The sequence below is a fragment of the Electrona antarctica genome (genome assembly GCF_951216825.1).
Source record: "Electrona antarctica genome assembly, chromosome: 4".
NCBI lineage: Eukaryota > Metazoa > Chordata > Actinopteri > Myctophiformes > Myctophidae > Electrona > Electrona antarctica.
Genome location: NC_136809.1, coordinates 41307025 through 41333526, shown reverse-complemented (window position 1 = coordinate 41333526; position 26502 = coordinate 41307025). Strand labels below are relative to the sequence as shown.

The following is a 26502-nucleotide window of genomic DNA, read 5'->3' as shown; positions in this document are numbered from 1 at the left end:
CCAACGGTTTGGCAGGGAGCTGGCCAACGGTGGCCAACGGTTTGGCAGGGAGCTGGCCAACGGTGGCCAACGGTTTGGGAGGGAGCTGGCCAACGGTTTGGCAGGGAGCTGGCCAACAGTTTGGCAGGGAGCTGGCCAACGGTGGCCAAAGGTTTGGCAGGGAGCTGGCCAACGGTGGCCAACGGTTTGGCAGGGAGCTGGCCAACGGTGGCCAACGGTTGGGCAGGGAGCTGGCCAACGGTGGCCAACGGTTTGGCAGGGAGCTGGCCAACGGTGGCCAACGGTTGGGCAGGGAGCTGGCCAACGGTGGCCAACGGTTTGGCAGGGAGCTGGCCAACGGTGGCCAACGGTTGGGCAGGGAGCTGGCCAACGGTGGCCAACGGTTGGGCAGGGAGCTGGCCAACGGTGGCCAATGGTTTGGCAGGGAGCTGGCCAACGGTGGCCAACGGTTTGGCAGGGAGCTGGCCAACGGTGGCCAACGGTTGGGCAGGGAGCTGGCCAACGGTGGCCAACGGTTTGGCAGGGAGCTGGCCAACGGTTTGGCAGGGAGCTGGCCAACGGTGCGGGAGATTAGCTGGTAGCAGACGAACGGACACACACACACACACACACACACACACACACACACACACACACACACACACACACACACACACACACACACACACACACACACACACACACACACACACACGCACACACACTCCCCATGCCTTCGGCCTGTTGGAGACAAACATGTCACAAAGAGAAAGAGATGGGGACGAATGGGAGAGGGTGCTGTTGTTGAGACTGTGGTTGCCTCAATCAATACACACTAAGCACTTCTCTGTCTGGTGTTTGCACATGCACAGATAAAGCAATTTTCTGTCTCTGAATGGCCATGTGTTCCTTCTATTCAATGGCCGATTGCACGACATACTATAGTCCATGGTTTGTATTTATCTTTTTACAATGGTTGAATTGGTACCATGGAGTTGAAAGGTACAATAACTTATTTGCTGCTGTGTGCTTTATATGAATAAGATGCATTTACTTTACTTAACATACGCTGTCGGGCAGAAAACCTGTGTCTCGTTAGTTTTCTCGCAAATGAATGCCCTACTTTGTCATACTAACTACAGTGACAAAAAAATACAATATAGTCATTAACATCGTTTTGCCTTTTGCTTTTACTACCACTGCCAACTCATCAGTGGTCCAACTCCTACCACATCTCCCCCAGCTCTTCACATGTGTGTGTGGCTGGGGGATTCTGATAGATGACAATAAAGGATATATTGATAAAATGTTTATGAAAATGAATAATCAAAAAGAAAATAATACGTCCACAGCGCCATTGAAAAGGTGTAAAAAATATGATTGTAATCAATTTAATAATTGTGTTGGTATGAAATATTGGAAGCTACATGATTGGTGAAAAGGAAACAGTGAACCTTGCACTACATGTGTTGTAAAAGTGCACCGTCTAGTGGCTGAATGTTGTCAGCATGTTATTTTGATGTGGGTCTATTATTATGTTATTTAGTTTATTAGCGTCATGCTTGTGTAGATTTGTTCTGGGGCATGATGGGAGCAGAGCTTACATGGTTTAACTGGTTCTCAACGTTGGGTACAGGGACCACCAGGGGTCCAACTGGACCCATAAGGGTCTAACTCTGACAGTGTACATATGGAACGAAATGGATGCTTACGGTTCCATTTGAACACTAAGAGTTAAATTAACACTGAGGATTTTGAGATCGGGGTCCCAGAGATTGAAAAATGATATCAAATAGGGATTCGTGTCCCAATACATGTCACACTCGGGGTCCTTGTAATACAAAAGTTTGAGAACGGATGGTTTACATGCAGTATCTCAAGTCAAGTCAGTAGACTCAAGTTAAAGTATCCTCCTGAATGGAGATGAAGCCCAGTATTTAGACCAAGCAGTGACCATGATTGGTCATTGACTGTGATGTGTGACTTGTTGTTCTACAGGCTCATTGACTGTGATGTGTGACTTGTTGTTCTACAGGCTCGTTGACTGTGATGTGACTTGTTGTTCTACAGGCTCATTGACTGTGATGTGTGACTTGTTGTTCTACAGGCTCGTTGTTCTACCATGGTCATTGACTGTGATGTGACTTGTTGTTCTACAAGCTCGTTGGCTGTGATTGGTCATTGACTGTGATGTGACTTGTTGTTCTACAGGCTCGTTGGCTGTGATGTGACTTGTTGTTCTACAGGCTCATTGACTGTGATGTGACTTGTTGTTCTACAGGCTCATTGACTGTGATGTGTGACTTGTTGTTCAACAGGCTCATTGACTGTGATGTGACTTGTTGTTCTACAGGCTCATTGACTGTGATGTGACTTGTTGTTCTACAGGCTCATTGACTGTGATGTGTGACTTGTTGTTCTACAGGCTCGTTGGCTGTGTCTGTCACTGACATGACTGCTCCAGTGGTGGGATCCTCTGGAGGCGTGTATGCCTTGGTCTCGGCACATCTGGCTAACGTTGTCATGGTAAGTGTGTCTGTGCGTGTGGCACTTCTTTGATTCATTCTGTGTGTGTGTGTGTGTGTGTGTGTGTGTGTGTGTGTGTGTGTGTGTGTGTGTGTGCAGTGCGTGCGGTGCATGCATGCGTGCGTGCGTGTGTCGATGACTATCACATCAGTCACTCGGTACTCCTGTCTGCAGAGAGCACTGGCACATCAAGGCAGATCATTCTGGGGCCCAGCAGGTGCTGGTGGATCCACAGATTCCATACATTCCATACTGTCACATTTTCTACATCCAAAACTGTGTGTGTGTGTGTGTGTGTGCTCGCGCGTGCGTGCGTGCAACAAAGAGGTGAGCTGAGGACTTGATTGACTTACTGAAATGTAAAACACACACACAAGATGGATCTCTATGAAATATTAATAGTCATGTCCATGACACTCAAGTAATTTTAGGGATTTCTCTGGATTATCTGGTGCAGCAAAAGTAGGGAGGTCGTCAAAGAGCATCACATCAAGATTCTTTGACCAGATGGCTATGCTTTACCTGAATGTTTTCTCTGTTCTGTTTTTTTACCTTGACCTTTCTTATCTTGTCCCATCCTTTTCATTCCTTCTCTCTCCCTCTCCGGCCTCAGAACTGGTCGGGCATGAAGTGCCAGTTCAAGTTGTTCCGGATGGCCATGGCTCTGGTTTGCAGTAAGTCAGACAATGATTTCTTATTAATAAAGAATTTAAAAACTAAATACAAAAGTTATAAAGAATATAATTCATGCCATAAAGGAATTAAGAGATCCTCTTTTCATAAATTCAACGTCAATTCACATTTTAGGCCTAAAGAACGTTACATGCTGACAGGGTTAGTCATTATTCAGACTAAGCCTGTTCCTAACCCTAACCGCACACAAAGCCAAGTTGTCGGAATTACAAGCGGGTGTACAGTGCTGTTGCAATTCATCTACAGTATGAATAAACACAATTTATGTTTTGTGCTGAAAAGTTGATTACGTTTCCTGTCATGATAGCTTCACCACTGTGAATGCATTTGACATACAGTACAGTACAGTAAATAAAACAAAAATACATTTGTTACATTTACATTGTCTTTGCAATATTCATCATGGAGTATCTTTGTATTTTCTTAAAGACAGTCCTATAAATATAGTGCAGATTTTTTTTGACATTATGGGTACCCTGTTGATTGTATGACTGCAATTATAGGGGTTCCGTTCACAGTTCAATAATTGTTAACTGTAACAGTAAAGCAGAAATTCCATTAAAGTAAAGTCTTAAAAATGGCCTTGAATGATTTTACACTGGAACTCCCGTGCCACTTACATGCTGTCTAGTATAAATGAGGTGTAATTTGATGCCAACCTTCCTGCTTCTCCTCTTTGTGTCCCTACTTGACTGTGAAGCAGAACATTACATTTTGTCCAGAGGGTTACAGGCCCGGTCTCATGCACCACGGCCTCAAGAGAAAATGTATTTGCTCTTGACCCAGATTGCAATGGGGTGGTGTGGCTTTGAGCCAAGAACTTTATGAGCTGAATTTGAATCAGGGTTTAGGAATAGAAATAGCGGGGCCTTCAACACAAAACTGTCACTGGCAGTAATTATAGTAATCATTGTCCTCCTTGTCCTTGCCTTGATTAGAAACTACAGTCTATTGATGGATAATGGAGCAGATGAAAGCTAAATCAGGTCAGTAAGTACCTGTAATAACTGGTATTTAAAAGGACTGGATATGATGTAGACTAACTTTGTTGTCATGGGATGAATGGCCCACAATTGTACCATGTTTGTTGGTTAATAAATACTGTCTTTAACCTTGCTCTCTTGCAGAGATGTGATGCATTGCTTACCAGCGGTGGTAAATTGTTTTTCAGTAGCCTTACGTACACTATGATAGCGGTTCATTTTCACTTGTCTGTTCTCCTGTTCACAGTGAGCGTGGAGTTCGGACGGGCGGTGTGGCTGCGGTTCTACCCACCGGCCTTCCCGCCGTGTCCCAACCCCAGCTTTGTGGCCCACTTGGGTGGAGTGGCGGTGGGCTTGACCCTCGGCGTGGTAGTCCTGCAGAACTATGAGCAACGGCTGCAGGAGCAGTCCCTGTTCTGGATCTTCTTCTGCGTGTACACCCTCTTTGTGCTCTGCGCCATCTTCTGGAACATCTTTGCCTACAGCCTGCTTGATGTGCGACTGCCTCCGGCCCCATGAGGCCCCTCGCTGGACGCAGACTCTCCCTCTGTCTCCAATCCATGGAGGCCATCTGACAGCCAGCTGGCTCCTACGCGACAGGGGTACCTGTTCTCAAGTTCTCTGGATGGACAACTGGTTACTGCCGCCCACACACACACACAATCGTACTGTACTCTCTGACTTCATCTCTGCGCTAGGTTCATCTAAAATGTACTGGCCAAATGGGTCGTGGCCTAAAAAGCATGTGGTTGGTCAGTAAGGGGCCTCCTATGAAACAAAACAGGAAGAGTTCTGTACACACAGCTCCATACACTCATCTTGAACCCAATAGTGCCTATTCATCAAGACGTCAAGACTGATAACCAGGTTAAGATAACCGCATAACCAGGTTCCCTCTGTGCAGGCAAATAAGTACAAGCTTGTGTAACTTTGCAGTCTTCAGATAGTTTTGAAAGTCTGGTAGTGCTGGCTTTATTCCGAGTGGGTATAAGGAACATGGTTAAATAATTTACAATAAGCAGATACACTGTAAGAATGCTAAACATAATGTTTCTATACCTGTCAGGCATAGACAATGTGCAAATAAACTCCACTCTTGTACCCGTATGTTAGGATTGTGAAGATAGATTTGGGTTATTATTCCGTGTTGCTTACAGCGTGTGTGTGGTATGTCGAGAAAGATTAAAATGAGCTCAGCACTATTTTAACCTCAAACGTGTGTGCATTTGTCCTTTTAGTGTGTTGGGTATGGCACACTAGTATAATGTACAGATGAAACACATTTAGAACTGTCATTCAAACTAATTTTCTGACTGTTGCCAAAAGGTTGCTACAAGCACTAGCATAGAAGATGAAGCACAAAGCTTGACAAATACTGCTAAAGTGTTAGCGAAACTGAGCCTAACTTTCTAACATGTTTGTAAAGAGTATTGGTTGATTAAGATTTCCAGAGTAATGTCAACTATTAATGAATATATCAATTTGTCATCACTCTCCTGCACTGATATGCAATGATAAATGATAATTTCCTCATAGTTGAAGTGAACAAAATTAGAATTTTAGATCAGAAACTGTCACTTGTAGTAACAGATGGGGCATTTTTGAAAGTATTTGTCATTAAAAACATACAGGGTTTGATGCAGGAATTTGTTTTTGTAAAATAAAAAAAGAAAAGGTAGAGTAAGTGATTTTCCTTAGTTAAAATAAGTGTTAAATGGCTCTGTGTGTGATAGTAATCATTGTTCAGTAACAGTGGTCACCCCTTCTCCAGCTTGTACAGTAAACAGAACATACTTGTTCAGGTCTGCATAAACTCATTTGATCCAATCAGAAGAGAACTCACACAGGATACAGAATGAAGAAGTGAAATTGGGAGTGATGACAAAGAAATAAGCTGATCAAATTGGAACTGTAACACTATCCATTTTAAGCTCCCAAATAGACCACCCAGTGGAACCCACCTGAAAATGTATTTTCTGTTTTTATCTTTATTAAGTTACTGTATAAACACTACAGTAGCAGTTTTTAACCAAAAAATATCACTTACTCAAACTTTAAAAGCTGAAAGCATTGCTATAAACTTAAAATGCATTAAAGGGTTTCTAGGTCTACATGTATAATGGTGAATAGAACCAATTAAATTGTTAGAGAACGGACCCCAACCCTGAACAGCAAGTCTCAGAACTGTACTGCATCTTAACCTCATGTGTCAGTGTCACAGCTTTGGACAAAGACATATATAAAACTTGTTATAAATTACAGATGAGTATTTAAACATTTGGATTAGTTTAGTTTTACTTGGTGATATTGGTATGTTCTGTAAAGTGTTCAAATGGTCTGCATAATGTTATGTTAACTACTGTACATCCTGTGTATCTTATTTAATATTGGTTTGACATGATCTGGGATTGTATATATTAAGGGCTATGATACAAAACTAAGTGACGTGTAAATGACTGACATTATTTTAACGTGCATATTTTGTAGATTTGATATGTACATACTGGAGTACATTAAACAATTTTCTATGAAAGAATGTATTATGTATCGCATTTATCTATAAATCAAAGTTAGTAACCCATGCAGATTCTACAAACAGCTAATGGGATGAAAAAAAAAAAAAAAAAACAGAACGTATGTTTCTATTTGAGTGGTGCAGAAAAGGACCCCCAAAATTATGTTTTTGACTGCAGACCTCCATCTCCAAAATAGTGTTCCAGGGAGGACCCCCAGAAGCAGACTGCCATAGCAGCTCATAAACCTCTTTAAACTGTTTTTAATCACCACTAGATGGAGCTCTTCGTTATTTTATTGAACCCGCTTGCTCGTTTTGATTTACAAAAGGATGCAGTAACAGAGCACATTAGTGCCAATCGGTGGTGGATATTTTCTGTTTACAGCTGGAGAGACCCGTTACTGAATAGCAATGAATCACTATCAGAATACAAAGACATTTCATTTAATTATTTTAACAAACTTTAGCATTCATAGCTGTAAAACGAGATTGTGTTACTTCAGCAGTTAAATACAGTAAATCAAAAAACCTTTAGCTGGAGCATTTGGGGGTGCAGCATGAAGATATTTTGATGGATTGGGTGCATTTCTAACATTGATACCAGTTGCCTCATGTCCACCTTTTATCATGACTGATTATTCAATTAATTTACAGACCTCAATTTAGACCCGTTCTAACCTATACATTATACCTTTCAATCCGGGAGCTACCTCCGTTTCATTAGTAGGCTTGACTGGCTTAACTACAGAATATGCCAAATTGTAGTCTCGGCAGCAAACAAGACTACACTGCATTGCAGTTACTTTACATGAGGGTGCATATGGACAGGACTCAACAATGAAGACAGTAAAGACAGTCATTCATGTGTTACTTTACATGAGGGTGCATATGGACAGGACTCAACAATGAAGACAGTCATTCATGTGTTACTTTACATGAGGGTGCATATGGACAGGACTCAACAATGAAGACAGTCATTCATGTGTTACTTTACATGAGGGTGCATATGGACAGGACTCAACAATGAAGACAGTCATTCATGTGTTACTTTACATGAGGGTGCATATGGACAGGACTCAACAATGAAGACAGTCATTCATGTGTTACTTTACATGAGGGTGCATATGGACAGGACTCAACAATGAAGACAGTAAAGACAGTCATTCATGTGTTACTTTACATGAGGGTGCATATGGACAGGACTCAACAATGAAGACAGTAAAGACAGTCATTCATGTTTTAAGTATAATTAAATATATACGTTGAAGTTTAAGAGACTTTTGACTACTTGCATTTTTAGTGAGATCAATCATGAGTTGGACACCCTACAAGATTTTGACCGAATGTAACCCCAGTTCTATCAATTAATATAATAGTCTTAATTGCTGAATTATTCTGAGGGACCACTTACCAGATTTGAACCTGAATCCAATGTGAAAATATGACAAATAAAAATCCTCTTAAAAGGCTCTGGGATGACCCAGCCATCTTATGTAAATGTGGCAACAAGAGCTCTACTCTGTTGGATTAAACATTTTACAAAAGTCACTACATTTAGAAGTTGAGCTCGCAAAACATACGGTCAATTTTCACGTACAGAACGTTTCAGGTTACAAACCAGAAAGCAGCACAAATGAGGCATACAGTAGAACAATGATTGTAGTTTAACCTAAATCTTATCCTCAAACCTTTACAATTAACTAGCTATGTCAGGACAAACCAGCATTGGATTTCAAGATGTTTTTATTACAACATAGATTCTTAAAACAATACAAAGGATGCATACAGTTACCCTTTCGACCATGGAATACCATCAAGAATAAACCTGAAATGAAAAATAAAGCTATAGACTGCTAAGTTGTGAAGTCAAACACTAAAGTACTTGGAATCACTGTTTTGTTTTCTTTTGCTACTGAAACCCTCACCAACCATGGTTGGGGACGCAAGTCCAACAGCACCTAAGTGCTGTGAGGGCCTCAATCATTATCTACCAGGAAAATAAAATAAAAACATGTTTACAAAAAGAAACTTGCCTTCGTAAAGAGTTGGTAGTTCATGCAACTCCAGCAGCTTCAAAAACAATAATAATCATATTTTAAACACTTCACTTCTATGAACCTGAGTGGAACATAAGGGGGGTTATCAGATCAGATTAACAGTTGTCATCGAGTTGTTTTGGATGTAGAATATTTCCCATTAACTGTCCGTGTGTTGCAATAGCATTATAGCATTTGTGTCTTCACCGCCACTGGTCTTAACAGCCCATTGACTTGTGGCTAGGTTTGAATTAAAGCACAGGATGAGAGAAAGGTGTTAACCTCCAAACCTAGTGAGGTGGCTCTGTAGGCTGCTTCAATACCGTCCAGCCGGAGACATAACTGGAGGCCTCATGCCCATGGGAGGACCTCCCTGGTAGGGCACCATGGGGGGGCCCTGCCCATATGGAGGCATTCCTCCGGGCATGTAGCCGGGCATGGCCTGGGGAGGGGCACCATACTGACCTGAGGAGAGAAAAGATTTAACAGTTAAGGAGAATTCCGGACCAACAGTTTTCTTACCTTAACCTGATCTTATTATATCCAACAACCAGTGTTGGAGAGTGGCAGAGGACCGCCACTCAAAGCATGTGCATTGGGTCTTAGGCTTGTTTGCTTTGTTACAATTTAGGCATTTAGCAGACGCTCTTAATCCAGAACAATTTACAATAAGCAAGAACAAAAAACATGGCAATACATCAAAACATAGTCATCATGAATCCTACGTAAACTTAAGAACCTAACAGTGGAATATCTAAGGAAACTTTGTGTATACACTATAGAGTGCCATGTCTACATAAAGTGCTATTTAAGTTACATAAGTTGAGCCTGTTCATACGCCTGTAGGAAGTCGAGGCCAGGGTAAGTACTACAGCAAGTGCTATGGGCTAAGATGAAGTCTGAAGGTGTTTTCAGACTGCAGCGGAGGATTGGGAGTGAATCTGCAGTTCAGAAGCTCCTTTAGGAAAAAACACTGTGCAACAACTTTGGTCATTATGGAAGACAATATTCGAGCAATCAAAATAAGCAATTTAGCCTAAGACGCATTGCGCAAGGTCGGAGCTGCGGTGGGCTGTGGATGGAGTTCTTATAGAATCGACCAAATTGCAGCATGCAAAATTGCAGAACACAGACTTGGCTGCCACGACGTCACGGGCAGGCATGAATAAGACAAAGTCAGGCGTAACACGTTGGGAGGGTCTGGCACCCCTCAAAGATTGTCGATCTACAAGCTCACAGATCTAGATTAATCAGGATATTCGCCCAGCCCTATTGGAAAACTTGTGATGAAATGAAAGCTTTCTTTGGTGCCACGCTCTCTCACCGTGCATGGGATGCCTCATGCCAGGTTGCTGTGGCGACATGCCTTGCTGTTGGGGCATCATGCCCCCGACAGCCGCCACGGGCGGAGCAGCCACGTGGGCTTGCCCCGCCCTTGGAATGTGACGCTGGTAACGAGGGAGCTGGGCTCTTCTCTCCTCCTGTTGGCAGGGCACAACACACAGGACACGCCTTCAGACTAGTGACACACAGTGACACCCCCTCTCTGAGCAAGGGCAAACACTCAACACAGCACATGGTATGTTACACAGGAAATCACTGAACCTTGAGACGGTGATAATGATAATGATGATCAAACTGTCCATCAAGTGCACCAGGTAATCTGAATTGAACCATCTTTTACCATTGGCAGAAGAAAAGATATTACATTACGAGATGTCTTTCAATACTAGAAGACAATCTGCTCCATTTGGAATTTCACTGAACTAGCCATGAATATTTTATGTTACTTGAGTAACCATGCACATAATTGTTATTAAACCAAACCGAACATGGCTACATCACGACAGAAAAAGACGCCATTACGTACATCAGCCATTACTTACTGTGAAAAGTGCAAAATGCAAAGCTCAAGCAACTTACCAGAGAGATATCCTCATCAGGGTGGATCAACTTACTAGTTGCACTCGTGGTGGTGAGGGTGGCAGGCTTACTACTGGCCACTGTGGCTGGGGGCTTAGCCACAGTGTTGTTAGAGGGGTTAGAGGAGGAGGAGGCAGAGGGCTGGGTGTAGGCAGGGAATGTTGCTTTGGGAGGGTCGGAGGAGGCGACCGTGGTGTGAGAGTTTGTAACGGCAGTTCCTGGTGCACTCTGCTGGGCCTGTGCAAAGAGACGTACATACAGTTAAAGGGACAATCAAACCAATGGGTCCTTCAACATTCTGTTGTTGGAAATTGAAAGCAAACAGATGGAACTACAGCTATTATCGCGTGCCACAAGGGGCAATTGCCTCTAGCAACAATAGATTCTGAGTGTTGATCTGACAGCAAAGCTGCTAAAAGACTAAACAAAAAACTGTTAATGTCCTTTACTTTGTGTGTCAATGGTTGACCCTGAGCTTTAAGAGAAAAATAAAAAATAAATATAATTACTAAAGTATTCCAGATTTTCTCTTTTCAAACCTCAAATTCCCATTTTCATTGTCAGCTAATAGTCATCCATACAGCATAAAAACCTTCAGAGGGATAACATGTATGCCATCTAGTAAACATTTCCCAAATTTGGAAATATTGACAAATACATTCAATGTTGTTCATCCACACAACCGCTTAAAAACACAGGGGGAGGTAACATACACATGCCATGTAGTACTCATTACCCCATTAGGAAATAGAGGGTATGCACGTGACATCATCATCATACCCAGAAGTTATGCAGGAACGCCTACTGAGTGGCAAAAAACTACTTTCTAGCCTTGACAGCCCATACATCCAAAAAATACAAAAGTCCCATCTGATTGTATTAAACTACGTTAAGCTCTGTTTGACACTCACTATATGCATGCGCATACCCTCTATAATGACAAACGCATTGAATCAATGTTGTTCACTTCAAACAGTCTTTCAGCAAATCGGGAAACTATTACACATAGATGAGCAGCAACCATTCACAAACAGCGTGAACACTGCCACAAGATAAGTCATTTCCAAACATGTGTGCCAATTGCAAAATCCATGCTGGTTAGGCAAGGTAGGAGTGAGTGGATGATGCAACACATGTCTGGAAATAATGGGTGAAAAACCATATATAAAAAAATAAAAATAACATTCAACATAAAGAAAGCAGGGCAGTTCAATGGGTTAACCAAATAATGCTAGACTTATTACATGTACTGCAACTCCCTACAAACGCTCAAGTCTCTTTATGGAAAAGCATTTACAGCCAGTCAACATGTAATAAGTATACATGCTGCTGCCACAGCCTTGAGCAAACTCGGGTCTGTCAGCGTACTTGCTGTGTGTTAGGGTACAGAGGCTGTGAGGAGGCACACTGTACGTGTGCAGGTGGAGGGGAGTCGGCTACTGTGCTACTGGGAACACAAGAGCCCATCTGCAGCTTGAAAGAAAAGGAGATGACATTGATCTACACACAGTAGGTCTCTAGCATACAAGGGCAGACCTAGACATACCTAGAGGGCGTGATAAATGATTACACACTTGTCATCATGACAAAAAGGATAAAACCAACTGAAAATGACTCAAACTAGAAAAAGAGGAAGCACTAATGGAACTTAAGGATGGTGGGTGCATAATAAAATAAGTGTCAAGGATCAGTGTGCAAAAAGCAACAGGATACAAACCCAACTTTGCAAGTTCAATAGTCTGCAACATTGACAGCAATGCTACTTACAATCGGTAACACACGTGTTAAAGGTTGTTTGACCTTGCCGGCTTGCCTCTGATCATTTCGGTTTTCTTTGTCCATTACTCCTGGCATTCAATTACATCAGATACTGTACAAAAAATGGGTCTATCTGTGAAAACATTGCTGCACTGCACTGTTGCTGATGTCACCATCACTAACCCTTACTTGAAAAGAAATCCAAAGAAGTTCATGTTGATATAAATATTTGAATTGGGCAGAAGATCCGCTAGGTATACATCTGCAACCAGATAAGCGTTTGTTATTATCATGGATTAAAGAAAAAGAAAACCTCACAACTGAAATTTGTCCCATTATGCATTTGTGAAACAGTGTGAAAGGAGCCCGACCCACAATAGCACAGTTTCCTAAACTATTAACACAATATGTAAAATTATGTTTTAGTATTATTCCTGTTCTACATACTGCCAACCAGGTGAAGAAATCACAGATTGAGACTTTAACCTTTGTCCGACATATGCGAGACCATTAGGGTTTTATGGAAAATGGTTCAAAACATATTGCTAGTTTGACCACTTCAAATGCTACAATCTTTTAAAAAATAACCGAAAGTAGCCCATCTACAAGCTCGAAATGCATCTGCACGATGCATTGAGAGCTTGTAGATCTAGGCTATTTTTGCTGCCCAACATGCTTCCATAGAAGACATGCTGGCTTCTACAGTATGTAATCCAAAAGACTGAAAACAGTCGTGGAGACAGAACTTTAGTATTATGCATTTAACTACGATAGTACCTTTATCAATCAATGTAAACGGGCAGGGGTCTCGATGCGTTGCATCGGGGCCGTGGCCCTGCCGTCTGGAGGGGGGGGGGGGGGGTTGCCGCCTTTGAGTGGAGTATGCATGGGTCTGCTCTTATTGTAATGATTTGGTGCCTATGATAACTGTATTGTCTGCCTTTTTAATATATGTATTTATATACTGTATGGATGTATTTCCTGAATGGGAGTCTATCAAAACTCAAAAGCCACTTATTGTCATTATGGTTCATTGTTCTTGCCATGTCTTTGTATATTCAATCTTTTTATTTATAATAGTGTTGTGCCTGAGCTGTTTTTTTCTTTTGTTTGTTATTATGTTCTTGTTGTGTAATGTCTGTTTGTTGTCCTTAAATTTGTTAAAACCAATAAATATACTTTATAAAAATAAAAATCAATGTAAACTGACAGGAAAACAAACGAACACTGTACTATAGATAGTCATAAGGCCTGCGTCCAAAAGGAGAGCCATTATGTACACTTATTTCTCCTATGCAAAAGCGTTTCAGTTTGTTTTTAATAAGGCTTTCCAGAGCATTTGCTTCAATCTCAATAAAGTGTACCCTTTCAAAGGCTATTGGGTCTTCAACCCATTATTCAGCACGCACGCACGCACGCACGCACGCACGCACGCACGCACGCACGCACGCACACACACACACACACACACACACAATGCCATCAACACCTGTCTAAAAGCTACAGGAAATCCTGGTTGTCCAACCCACCTGTGCTGCACTGGGGAACAGAGGTTTGCTGACGGCAGGTTGGGCTGCCGGTGCAGCCAATCGACTGGGCATTCCTCCTGGTACAGGGGCCTGGGCCATGTGGGGCATGCCTGGCCTGGGAGCCATGTGGGGGGGCATTCCTGGCATTCCTTAATTTTTTAAAAGCACAATTCTTTCTAAAACTGCTACTGAACATACATGTGCATACTTTGCAAGTGACTCTAGGTAAGTGTCTACTAAATGCCATAATTATAATTGCTGAAATTATGTTACAAATGGATCCATTTAATCTCTGTACCACTGAATGCATAGATATTGTAGGATAAAATAAATAAACACACCAGATTATTGCACAATAATCTTGATTTGTTGGAATAAATTCAGAATACAACCAGTTCTTACCTGGGGGCATTCCATGCATCCCGGGCATCATGGGAGGCATCATTCCTCCCATTTGCATCATGCTATGAAGACATCAAGCACAGACATTAATGAAACAAGAATGACTGTCATAATTGCCAGCTGCAGCTGATCTATAATCAGTTTGTGTGCCGCAGCCTCTGCTTCAAGTTGCAGCGTTCAGAGTATGTAGCCAATATGGCTTCACGTTGCGGCGTTGCTGCACCACCTGAGCACCCAGAGTATGCGGCCAATACGGCTTCACGTTGCGGCACCACCTGAGCACCCAGAGTATGCAGCCAATACGGCTTCACGTTGCGGCACCACGTGAGCACCCTATCAGCCTATCAAAGTTCAACATTGCTTTAACCATAAATCAAAAACGGCCATATCAACAACACAGGATTAATGGCATTTTACTGTGATAAAGTGAATGAGAAAATACCTACCCTGGTGGCATTCCATGCATGTTAGGGGGCATTCCATGCATCATGCCAGGTGGAACACCTGGCATCATGGGAGGCATTCCTGTAACAATAGAAACAAAAATGATGATGACTACATCGTTTACCACACACACTCAGGCACATGTAGAGCGATAGCCATGCTGCATGCAGGACAAATAACTGAAGACAGGACACGTACAAAACCATAATCAAAACAAATGTGCGTTTATGTCCGAGTTAATCCATTAAGAACTGAGGACGATTCTACACATTTTCTAAATTGTGACAGTTTCTGGGGAAAAAAACATTTGTCAGTGGTGCTCAAACATCTTAATGTCAAGGACCCCTCAAGCGAGTGAAAACGCGTCAGCATTGCAACAAGCTAAGCTAACAACACTGTCACCAGCCATGGTGGTCATGTTGGCTTAGCTTGCTGCTGCTGCTGCTGCTTGTCTGTTCAACTTCACTTCATCTCCGCCTGTAATTTATTTATCTTATTTTGTTACCCTGACTGGCCTGACACCGGCGCTGCAAAAACAGACAGATCTACAAGCTCTCAACGCTTAGCGAACGGCGCTGCAAAAACAGGCAGGATGCGACGCCTTGAGAGCTTGTAGACCTGGCTTTTTTGCGACCCGCAGTGAGCTGTTCTCACTTTACTTTTATAACACGAATATATCGTCCATCGGCGATTTTTGGACAGATGATGTTGGGCGATTGAAAAGAATTGGCATATCACCAAACCTTAGTTCGCTGTGAAAAAAAATATTAAGATTTGCACGTTTATGATTTTTCCAGAATAGCAGATCTACAAGCTTGTAGCGCAGGACAAGTGCCGTGCTATGAGCTTGTGCTATTATTATTTTATTTCAAGTGGTTAAAAGCTAAGGTATGGGATACAAAAAAAGATAATAACTGTCTGCGTTAGTTTATGTCTGAGTTAACTCTTCAAACAGTAATAACAATGGCCTTGCCTTGATATGCTCCAGGAGGCATCCCTGGCACTCCAGCCCCAGGAGGAATGCCAGGCTGGGCCATGGGAACAGCATACGCTGCTGCCGGAGGCTGGGCTACAGCTGGCTGTTGAAATGATGGACCTGGTGCCTCGTCGTCATCGGAATCCTCATCAGAATCATCCTGCTGTTTCTTTTTCTGGCTCTCTGGAAACGGACACCGCATATGATGAATCACAATCACCTTTACAGATCCGGGTGGTACCCAGTTCAGAATGTTATTTAGAGGGCATGTTGTTTGGGTCCAAGTTGCTCCTTTACACCTGACAGGGGGGAGTTTCCCTGGTTGGACGTAGCGCGTGGAAGGAACACGTTATTCCAACCAGTTCCTTTCCCCTCCATCAGGCGCCCTGGCTGGCCAGGGGGAGGCAGTTTAGAGACCAGGATTACTGCATGTTTTTTGTGAGGGTACCTACCCTAGGGGACACGGGGAGAACATGCAAACTCCACACAGAAAGGCCCTTTCACCAACCCCGCCTCGGGTATGGGTACTGATGACGCGGAGGAGGGAACACGCCGCCAGCACCCACAGCATCCCCAGCGGGAATCGAACCCAGGACCTTCTAGCTGTGAGGGCATGTTGTTTGAAGCACTACTTGGTTCACTTCACTCTCTACTTATGAGGCTACTGATTGTTGTCGTTAATGCCATACTCTAATATAGCACTTGTACGAGTCTGCCAAATGCCTAAACTGTCAATGTTTTTGATGGACATCAGCTCTGCAGTCTGCACTTGTTCTTTAAAGAAAAATACACACTTGTATGTTCACAGGAAAATCACATTGTTTAAAAGGTTATTAGTGAAGCATCGTCATTCATCGGACTATACTGCAGTAGATTAGAGTATTTACAATCATGTGAAAAAGATATTTACTGACTCGCTGAAATCCTAAACCTGTGTGTGTGTGTGTGTGTGTGTGTGTGTGTGTGTGTGTGTGTGAGTGAGAGAAAACACCTAAGCTTAATTTCTACTCCCCTCGCATTATGGCATCACTTGCCACCCAGATCTGATCATCACGTTGCAACAGATGAGAATATAAATGAGGATTTAATCACCTTGTGACTTCTGTTCTAGCGTCCGTCTTCTCTCCTGCATATCTTTGTCAGGAATACCCTCCATGCCATAGATCTCCAGTTCTATGTCAACCCTTCCTGGTATGGCATTTGGAACACCATCAATGGTCTCTTTGTGTACCTGAAACACAGAGAAGTGGGACTTGTAAGCGTGCATCTCATTCTGTGCCTCACGTATGCTTCAAGGACAGCTTGACAGTGAGCAGACTGTGTGACAACCCACCTGCATGCAGTGAATGGCCAAACCCGGGCCTGTATACAACTTTTTGTGACAGATGTGGCATTTGAAGTGTTTGGCCTTCTGGTGCTGGATTAGAATCTTCTCATCGTCAAAGTCTCGATTACAATACCTGTACAACATGAGTTAAGGACTGCAAGACCACAAGCACCCAGGGCTTTTTTGTTATAATTTTAACAATCTTTGTAAACCGTACCTCTGTACAATCTGCAAAAAGATAATTTAGTATTCAATCAAGTGTCCCTCATTGAACCAGGAGACACACTTTGTTCCTCAATTTGGGGGATCAATCAATGACCCAAGTTCAAACAATATACATAACTAGAATACAGTTTTTAACCGCATAAACCCTATAGACTTAGCAAACTGGACCCAAGTTGTCCCAGACTGTACATACTCTGTCTATACTACAGAAATGTGTGTGTAGCTACACCAGATGTAGCTCGGCAAAAACATGTGATGTTTACCTGAAGTTGCCCCCAGAATAACGGATGCTGGGGTTCAAAATATACATACACTTTTAATAGTACATAAATATATACAGTGAGATTTGATTTTTTTCCTTCTGAGCGGACCCTTATTTTTCTTCCTCGTCCCCACTCCACCGATGGAAAGATGAACGTTGTGTTCACAATGATGTAACCAAACCCTGTAACAAGTAACAACCAGACCTCAGTCATTATGATCAAGAGCTCTGGTCTTAGAAATAAAAAAAATAAAAAAATCCAGACCAGTGAATGAACCCTCATAGTTGATGCACATAGCTAGGATGCTAAGCAGTTAGCCCATGATGATGACTGGTCTGGAGGAAGCCAACATTGAGGAAAATGCCTCCGGTTAGGCCCGTCCGAAAATAGATCTACAAGCTCACCGCGCGTCCAAGGAAGGTAAACGCGTCGCGGAAGAGACAAGCTGTGAGCTTCTCAGCTTGTAGATCTGCTATGTTTTGGACACGGTGCGCCACACGACGGAGCATAATTACATACAGTAGCATTTCAATGAAGCTAAATGCTAACGTGTAGCTAAGCGACTTGTTCCTTGTTTCAGACTGTATTTCTCCACCAAAGGATACCAGCACCACGGCTTCATCTGCTTCTTCTTTTTGCGCCCCATGTTTCAAATAATAATAATATATATATACTTTCACAAAAACGGGGCGTAAAGCGGTAAATACTATTTGACTATGACTGTTATCTGTTTAATAACAGCATGCTGTTGTTGTTCCCTGGTTTGGCCCCGAAATGGCGCTTTTATACAGGAAGTGCTACAGAGCTCACTTTACCCATAAGGCTTTGCTGTTGAAACGTGCTTCTTCTTCGTTTGTGTTTATTTCCCGGCGTATTCACCTGATGTCATAACGGCCCCTGCTGGTGAAAAGCCACCAAAAATGTATTGCATATTTGTAATATATTTTCTTTTGTTTGCTGTGTATGATGTATCCCCAATGAACAACACAATCCTGAGTCACCATTATGTGATCATGGGGCCCTCTTTTTCTTTAGTCTGTCTTCTTCTACATTATTATCATATCAGTATTTTCTTTTTGTAGTGTTATTTTGCCCACTTTACTTGCAGAATCCCTCTGTGTCTTGGACGTCAGAACCCAATCCATATCATTTCCACTTGTGCATTCTCTTTTTACACAAAATTGGATTTCCCTCAACATTAGGATGTACTGGGTAGGCTACCCTAGAAGCTATTGTTCTTCAATCAATACTGTGGCTACATCTGCATGTATCCGTATTAACTGCACAATCCCAGTTAGCTTCCTGCCTTCCTCTAACAGTTAGAGGAAGCTAACTCAGATTGTGCAGTTAATATAGTTAATAGGTGAACCTAACCACTTAGCATATGCCTATTATAAGTGCCTGAAAACAGTTCTGTTTTGAAATCCTCACAATGCGACATGTGCTTATGGGCTATTTATTTTATATAAATATAGGCTATATATAAAATAGGGCTTAAATGGTTAATGTATGCTTTTTTTTAACCATAATCTAAATTTGCAAAGTAACTGGTAGTTGTAGTGGAGTAAAAAGTTCAATATTTGCCTCTGATAGCCTATATTAGTGGTGTAGAAGTATAAAATGGAAATATTCAAGTAAAGTAAAAAACGACTCAAAATTGTATTTAAGTAGGCCTACAGCTAGTGTTTGATGCTTAAAACATGAATGATTCGTATTGTAGGTTGTTGAAACAATTAAGACATAATTTGGTAGCCTACAAACTGACCCTGACACCAGAGAGAGTTGATCTCGTTCAACCCATTTGGCACAAAAATAGTTCTACTGCTGTGCTACAGTATGTCACCAAAAGGTGGAATGCCCTTAGTTTCACCAGCCATCACAATGTGTGACTCCTTAGTGGCCCATAGTTAAATAACTCTATAATCATACCGCTGTACTGTACAACTTGCAAACTAAAATCAATCAGTCAATTCTGCCTGTCTCAAAAAAATTCAAATCAAAGTCTCATACAAACTTCCATTTAAAAGTCCATGAAAATAAACAGTTTATTTTTGATCCAATTTAATAGACTTCACCAATTTGGATCAAAAATAAAACAGCAGCATCACGTGACACTAGTCACATTCAATAGCATGATAATATTGATAGAACAACGGTTGTGAATGTGATGGGTCTCTTTATATACATTTGTAATTGCTCACAGTGCTGACTTCTTTCTGGAACAAGTAGCAGTTTACTGCTTATGCCTTATTTGACTGGTAATTGTTCCAGACAACAACCAGCTGCAGACCAAATTGCCTCCTTGATAGCATTAAAGTTTTTCTAATCAAATCTTTTCTGAGACTTTGGTCTTATCTTCATTGTGGGGGCTGCATTCTCAGTTGTTTTACAGAGCGATTTGAAACTAATCGAATAATGAGGTAATGTGATCACTAAGGACTGAGGTTTGAGGCAGATGAGTTAAACTTCCCCTTACTTGAACCCTGAGCACTTGAGGGTGGAGCTTGGAAGAGATCCACTTTTAGTCTTCCTCCCCACCCGTCGCCCAGTGATACCTTCTGAGCGCTCCATTCATGCACATCTTCTGTTGTCATGGTCTTCACCATTATTGGTCCTCATACTCTCATTTAGCCGTTCCATGTTGTTAGAGATCATGAAGAGCCGTCTATATCTATGGATATTGCTCATCACACACTCTGGACTTGGTGTACTTGGTATGTTTTTGCACCTGTGAGTGTGTGTTTATGTTTTGAGAGAGAGAGAGAGAGTGTGTGTGTGTGTGTGTGTGTGTGTGTGTGTGTGTGTGTGTGTGTGTGTGTGTGTGTGTGTGTGTGTGTGCGTGCGTGTGTGTTGCGTGCGTGCGTGCGTGCGTGCGTGCGTGCGTGCGTGCGTGCGTGCGTGCGTGCGTGCGTGTTATTATTATGTAGTTGTAGTATAGTAATAGAATAATATCAGAAAAATAAAAGAAATTAATTCTTTGTGTACATTTGTTCTATCTAGTGTGCTGTGGGGAGGTTGAGTTTCTGGAGGAGTTGGTGGGTGGATCTGTGGTGTTTCCCTGTGTGTGTGAGACGCAGAGCCCCTCGCCCATTGGAGTGTACCTGAAGCGCAAGTGGCTGCTCTCTAAAGAGGTGCTGTTCATGTACACAAATGAAAAGCCTTCGCCGACCAACACAGACGACGACGCGCGCATCAGTGTCAGAGGGGACCCGGCCTCCTCCCGGCTTAATGTGACTATTTCCCAACTCAGGATCTCAGACACGGACCGCTACTACTGTGAGTTTGTCATAAAGGACAACCCAGAAGACAGACGGATTCCTGGACAGACTGAATTCCTTCTCTACGTTCACGATGGTGAGTTTGTCTGCTGTGTGTGCTCTGTTCAGCAGAGGATTGATTGGTGCCATTCTGATCTGAACCAGTGTTTTGTGGCTGTTACCTCCTTCTCAGTGCAGATATTGTATACGAGGTCTGCAGTCTTACTAGTCTTACTTGAACCATATAGGCCTACCTATCAGAACGGATTAAAATCAATTTAAGTACTTTACTACTTAGGATGCCCTTGAACATCCAACAGACTGCACAGATAGGGAGACAAAACTAGCCATGTTCCTATCATTAGAATACTACACAAACATCCAGTTTTTGTTTTGCTCATGAGTGTGTGTGATTTTGGCCATGCAGTTACTGTTGCTGTTTGCATCATCTCAACTACTTTGTCCAGATTTACCAAGTCAGACGTTTCCTCATATAATCATGCATCCTGCCAGTGCTTCCTCCTCAGATCTGATCTTGTATGTGTTCATACTCCCCCTTGTGCCACATACAGTAGCTCAAAAAGTTCTTTATAGTTACCATATTGTAAGTATCCATTTCTGTCCCCCCCTCCTTCCTCTTCTGGAGATGTCCCATGGGTGGAGGAAATAGGGCAGATAGAGACGTGTGCCGGGGGCTCGGCCGTGCTCCCCTGCCTGTCCCCACACGCGGCCGCGGGTGTGGAAGGGGTGACTCTGAAACGGAGGAAGGGCCGGGCTCCTGTGGAGACGTTGTACCACCCAAAGTACCACTTCAACCATGCAGACTCCTCTGCTCTTTCCTCCTCCTCCTCTGTCCCGTCCTCTCGTTTCCCCCCTGAGAGGTTTGTGATGTCCATGGGGCCTGGTCCGAGGGGCATGGTCTACAACCTTACCCTGCTGCATCTGCAACCAGAGGACAGCGCCCTGTACAGCTGTCAGCTGCTCGTCCCCGGCAGGCCTGACAGCAGCAGCAGTCTAGGGAGACGTGTGTTTGTTGTGTCTGTGCAAGGTGGGTCAGTAGGCGGGACTCGTGGATTTGGCTTGATCACCAAAATCATCACAGAGGATGGGTTAATAACTTAATAGGCTGTGTGGAGTGGACAACCCTTAGTAAACTTGTGTTTCCTTTGCTGTTGTTTCTCACTTGTTTTTCCTGTAACACACATAGTGTTAAATTAACCGTGTGTAGATTGGCTTTTAACATAAATGAGACCATTTTATGATTATTATTATTATTATTATTATTATTAGTAGTAGTAGTAGTAGTAGTAGTAGTAGTATTGATTGATTGATTGATTGATTGATTGATTGATTGATTGATTGATTGAAATATTTATTAACAGTTTGCAGAATTACAGTACATTTCAAGCACAAACTCAATACAAAGACTGTTAACTGTGAGTGGACGACCCAATAAAGCATTACACTTGTTTACAAGAGGGTCCACCTTGTAGTAGTAGTAATAGTAGTAGTAGTAGTAGTAGTAGTAGTAGTAGTAGTAGTAGTAGTAGTAGTAGTAGTAGTAGTAGGCTAGTAGTAGTAGTAGTAGTATTAGCCTAGTAATAATAATGAGCTATAACAACATGCTACAAATAGGGACAGCAGATTGAAGGTGGTTACCTAACTCTGAAAGTGTACATATGGACCCGCAACACTCTAGATTTTGCGGTGCATCCTTGATCATGTCCATCCATCATAAGACACTAATCAGTCACACAACCTTCAGGATGCTCACTGACGTAGTGGAAGGTAGGATTGTTTCCCTGCCTGCATCCCTGTTTTTTTTTATTTTTTTTTATCCCATACTCCCACAATGGGCAGTTGATGCAATTACTGTAGAGTACTGTGCCTTCACTGCAGCATTCATGTCTCAGGAATGGGTGGACCAAAGGAGAAGTTCCCAGCTTCCTATTTTTTAGGAATACTTAAAAACAACACAGACATTTTCACCGATTTTTTCACCGAATTTATTATATTGGGTAAAATAGGCCTATACCCAACGTTAGTGATGGTGTGACAATTTTCAACGTTAGTGTTCGTGGGAACAATTTTATGTGTTGAATAAAAAGGAAATTAGATACTGTAGTACTATGTTTTACCGCAACAGGAACCAAAATGAAAATGTATCAGCTACCCTCTGATATAAATAATTATTAAGGCAACATCTTTTCTGGAGAAAGCCAAAGTAGAAAGATTTTTTTTGTTTATTCAACTTCCACTTAACTGAAAGTGTAACTTTGCCCTTGCTGTTGTCTTGTGTGGCTGTTGCAGCTAACATTTGTCCATGTACAAGTAAAAAAAAAAGTAGTAAAAGTAATACTAGCCTAGTACAATATTAACTAACTTGCATGCACTGTGGAAATGTGGAAGATGTTGCCTCTGCCTCTACAGGTGGCCCGTGCGGCTGTTCCAGCTATGAGACTCTGCTCTATGCAATGTCTGCAGCGGCGGCTCTACTTCTTATCCTGATTGTAATGGTGGCGGTTTACAAAGTGAGTGGAGTTGCACCGTAATACAGTAGTTCCCAAAACTCTTTAGCTCGAGAACCAAAAGAGAAATTTGATGTCTCACTGACGTGGGGACCGAAACTCATGAAAATAGCCAAGATCACAACGCAAGCTTATAGATCTGCTATTTTTCAAATAATAATTTCTTTGATTTTATTCATTTTGAAAAATAAAAAGGAAATGGAAAAAAGGACCTATACTCGCGACCCATAAAAATGGGCCCCGTTTTGAAAACACTGCCCTAATAGAAGTGTGATGATAATATACAATTTCATCACAAGTGCCACCTTTGAAAGATGTATAACTGAACAGAACTGGGACTCCCTCTTTACAATTTACAATTTACAATTTAGGCATTTAGCAGACGCTCTTAATCCAGAGCGACTTACATTAAGCTTACACATCATCGGTGTGTCGCCCAGGTTGCGCCTAAAAACCTAAACCTACCTTAACCCTATAACCTCACAGATGCCTAAACCTAATTAACCTCAAAACCCTGTTCACCTGGGCGAAACACTGAGAAAAAAGACTCTCCCATAACATAACTATTGTTAAAGAGGAAGTAATGACGCATGTGAGCTTGCATTTGAGAGAGAGAGAGAGAGAGAGAGAGAGAGAGAGAGAGATTTATACCGGAATTGAGAGTTTCACCGTGTCTGACTTCACTGATTCCATTTCTTCCGGTCTTGTCTTTAAGGGTAAAGCACGTGACCGTGTCAAACCACAACCCCAGGGGGCCATCTACGAGGAGATGGTAGGGGTGCGGCCTCCTGCCCGAAAGGTGGCCCCCTGCCACCTGGACAACCTGCATCTGGAGGAAACAGATTGTTCTATGTACTCCAACTCACAAGTCACATTCCGCCCAGAGAACCACTATGAGAAAACCTCCAGCACCTGCAGTCCCATGGAAGACGAGGACGAGAAATGAGAGGTCAGGGCCAACTGTAAATCTCACTCGACTTGGACTGTTACAGTTACCATACTTAGAGTTACAGACCTGTAAGGGTCAATTTGGACCCCCTCTCAGAAACCCTGAGAGTCCTTGGCTTGGACCCCACTTTGAGAACCACTTAGACAACTGTAATTAAACCTTTGGACATTGTGTGAATGGCATAATTTCACGACACACTTTGCTAATGTGGCTATTCAGAAGCTTTTCTATTGTTTAATTGTTTATTCATCGAATACACTGTTTCTCAACTAGTGGTCCACAGATCATTAGTGGCCCATGGCATAATTGCACGTGGTTCATGCGGGAAAAATGTTTTAAAAATATATAGTGTTTAAACTAATATTTCATATTTCCATCAAATGTATGAAGATTTTTGAATAGATTGGAAAAAAGCTTGAAATGAAATGACTGTTTGATAATACTTTGTTGCGCACTGAAAATAGCAGATCTACAAGCTCACAACATGCTATGAGCTTGAAGATCAGATTAGCACCAGCACGCATCAAAGCTGCAGCATAAATCTGGCTTTAAGATCATTAATGTTAAATATCAATATGAATAAATAACTATTAATAACTGTGTGATGCCTATTTAATACCACAAGTTCCCAGTGTCCCATGAGGCCTTGCATCACTTCCTGTTGATCCATGTCAGTCAATAAGGCACACAGCCTGACAGAAATCATGAAGGGTTACAATAGTCTGCCTTCAAGATCTCCATTCATACAGTTGATTCAAACTAATGACCAATGACTCTTGACACCTGCTCTTAGTTATTCATAGCCAAACTCATGTGTTTCATTCTAACTGGCTGCTGCTGTGACACCTGAATCTCTGCATGGGGATTAAATGGTGCTTGTTAATCATTCATTTGAATCAGCTGTGTGGAGGGAGATCTTGTAGGGTAAGTAGGCAAATTTAGATTTCTGTCAGCTTTCTGTCATATTTCTGACAGAAGCCGTTGAGTGCTAATTTCAACCTTCTGCCCAGCAGTGCGGGCGAGCCATCTGGCCTTTCTAATATCTATTGTTGAGTGGGGAGGTGCGGTGGGCTGGCACTTGAGGATTGCACTGCCACTGACTATAGCATATTCAGCATCGATGTCAAGTGAAATGAGGATCAATCTGAACAACACAACACAATAACGAACAAGACACTCAGTAACAGCCAAGAAAAATTGCAATTTATTAATATAGTCCGAAAGAAGCTCCATAACTCATGGAAACATATTTTTTTTTCTGGTGCATGTCCTTAACAATCACATTCTATGAGGAGAAACAAAAATGAGAGAAAAAAAAGAACGACATTAAAAGCCACAACTTTGTATCTCAGTTACAGACATTTTCCTTTTTTTTCTTCTTTTTTTGTAAGTAAAGAGAAAGGCAAAGGCAAAGTACCCAGTCCCCCCTCCCCTTAAAAAACAGACAGCTTTAAAAGTCATGGGCTTTTTTCTTTTTCAGTACAACCCACAGTGCTTTAGCAGAAGGATAAGCGCTCATTGGTTAAGGATATTACACAGCACGGTGATGCAATGTAAAGTTTTGCCATAACATTGGATGACATTGACAATGATAATGAGGAGGGGAGGAAAGAAAGTAGAATGTAGCAAATTTGAGCACAAAAAGAGAACCACCCTACCTAAAACCCTGAACCCCAGAGCACGAGTCGACAAACTCCTCACAGTACAACTGCCGGGGCTTGTATTCTCTCCCTCCCACTTGTGCATAGATCATGATCTTACAAACAAACAAACAAAACAACCGCTTTATTCCTCCACTTCTGCCCGTCTCTGAAAAGCATCCGTTACATAGGAAATCTCTCGATTCAATTAATACATTGTCACTGGCACAGTGACACTAACAAGACAGGAAATGATAGAAAGTGTAGGCTAATGCACAATGTTCCTGAACTACAGGATGGATCCTCAGGAACAAAACTAGTTCAACGTGTAAATCAAATGCATGTCCTGTCACTGCCTTCTTGACAATCAAAACCACTGATCATTTTCTGTAAAGCAATATCTACTTATAGATTTTACATGTAAAGCACTCCACTTTTCTTTTCCAAAAAAAGTTGATTCTCAGTCCTTTATTTGGTAAATATGTAACTTGCTACAAATGTTTATTTTTTTATGTTTTTGTTTTGTTTTTATAAAGAAACAATGGTATC

The 26502-nt window shown here is 42.1% G+C and overlaps 3 protein-coding genes across 6 annotated transcripts in view; 2 read left to right on the top strand and 1 right to left on the bottom strand.

The window, feature by feature from the left end:
• rhbdl3 (rhomboid, veinlet-like 3) overlaps window positions 1–5944 on the top strand; it is a gene marked incomplete at its 5' end in the record, with an annotated part of 78970 nt that extends 73026 nt beyond the window's left edge. For both annotated transcript variants that reach the window (XM_079499051.1, XM_079499052.1), the window contains 3 exons: window positions 2405–2505; window positions 3119–3179; window positions 4429–5944. In XM_079499051.1, coding sequence (XP_079355177.1) covers window positions 2405–2505; window positions 3119–3179; window positions 4429–4700 — 434 coding nt within the window. In that variant the 3' untranslated portion in view covers window positions 4701–5944. The remainder of the gene's footprint in view (window positions 1–2404; window positions 2506–3118; window positions 3180–4428) is intronic.
• A 2477-nt stretch (window positions 5945–8421) lies between these two features.
• Window positions 8422–18380, bottom strand: LOC306921076 (BUB3-interacting and GLEBS motif-containing protein ZNF207-like). 2 transcript variants are annotated; one of them, XM_079498177.1, is made up of 10 exons: window positions 18185–18380; window positions 17098–17224; window positions 16857–16995; window positions 15762–15947; window positions 14791–14869; window positions 14345–14406; window positions 13943–14082; window positions 10656–10892; window positions 10057–10213; window positions 8422–9197 (listed from the first exon to the last, which is right to left on the bottom strand). In XM_079498177.1, the coding sequence occupies exons 1-10, from the start codon at window positions 18223–18225 to the stop codon at window positions 9049–9051; spliced, it is 1317 nt and encodes a 438-aa protein (XP_079354303.1). In that variant the 5' UTR covers window positions 18226–18380; the 3' UTR covers window positions 8422–9048. The 2 variants fall into 2 exon arrangements, with proteins under 2 accessions (XP_079354303.1, XP_079354302.1); XM_079498176.1 differs by having other exon boundaries at window positions 13943–14091; window positions 18185–18379.
• A 1781-nt stretch (window positions 18381–20161) lies between these two features.
• On the top strand, window positions 20162–24905 carry cd7al (cd7 antigen-like). 2 transcript variants are annotated; one of them, XM_079498235.1, is made up of 5 exons: window positions 20162–20293; window positions 20580–20933; window positions 21483–21884; window positions 23267–23367; window positions 24080–24905. In XM_079498235.1, the coding sequence occupies exons 1-5, from the start codon at window positions 20218–20220 to the stop codon at window positions 24308–24310; spliced, it is 1164 nt and encodes a 387-aa protein (XP_079354361.1). In that variant the 5' UTR covers window positions 20162–20217; the 3' UTR covers window positions 24311–24905. The 2 variants fall into 2 exon arrangements, with proteins under 2 accessions (XP_079354361.1, XP_079354360.1); XM_079498234.1 differs by having other exon boundaries at window positions 23246–23367.
• Window positions 24906–26502: the final 1597 nt, after the last annotated feature.

Bases quoted from the DNA above. Each gene is read 5' to 3' on its own strand.
- LOC306921076 (XM_079498176.1), bottom strand. From the start codon at position 18,225: ATGGGGCGCAAAAAGAAGAAGCAGATGAAGCCGTGGTGCTG. The intron at 16,996-17,097 runs GTGGGTTGTCAC...TCTGTGTTTCAG, and splicing joins TGGCCATTCACTGCATGCAG to GTACACAAAGAGACCATTGA. The intron at 15,948-16,856 runs GTGATTAAATCC...GTCCGTTTCCAG, and splicing joins GCTAGAACAGAAGTCACAAG to AGAGCCAGAAAAAGAAACAG.
- cd7al (XM_079498234.1), top strand. From the start codon at position 20,218: ATGTTGTTAGAGATCATGAAGAGCCGTCTATATCTATGGATATTGCTC. The intron at 20,294-20,579 runs GTATGTTTTTGC...TGTTCTATCTAG, and splicing joins CTCTGGACTTGGTGTACTTG to TGTGCTGTGGGGAGGTTGAG. The intron at 23,368-24,079 runs GTGAGTGGAGTT...CTTGTCTTTAAG, and splicing joins TAATGGTGGCGGTTTACAAA to GGTAAAGCACGTGACCGTGT.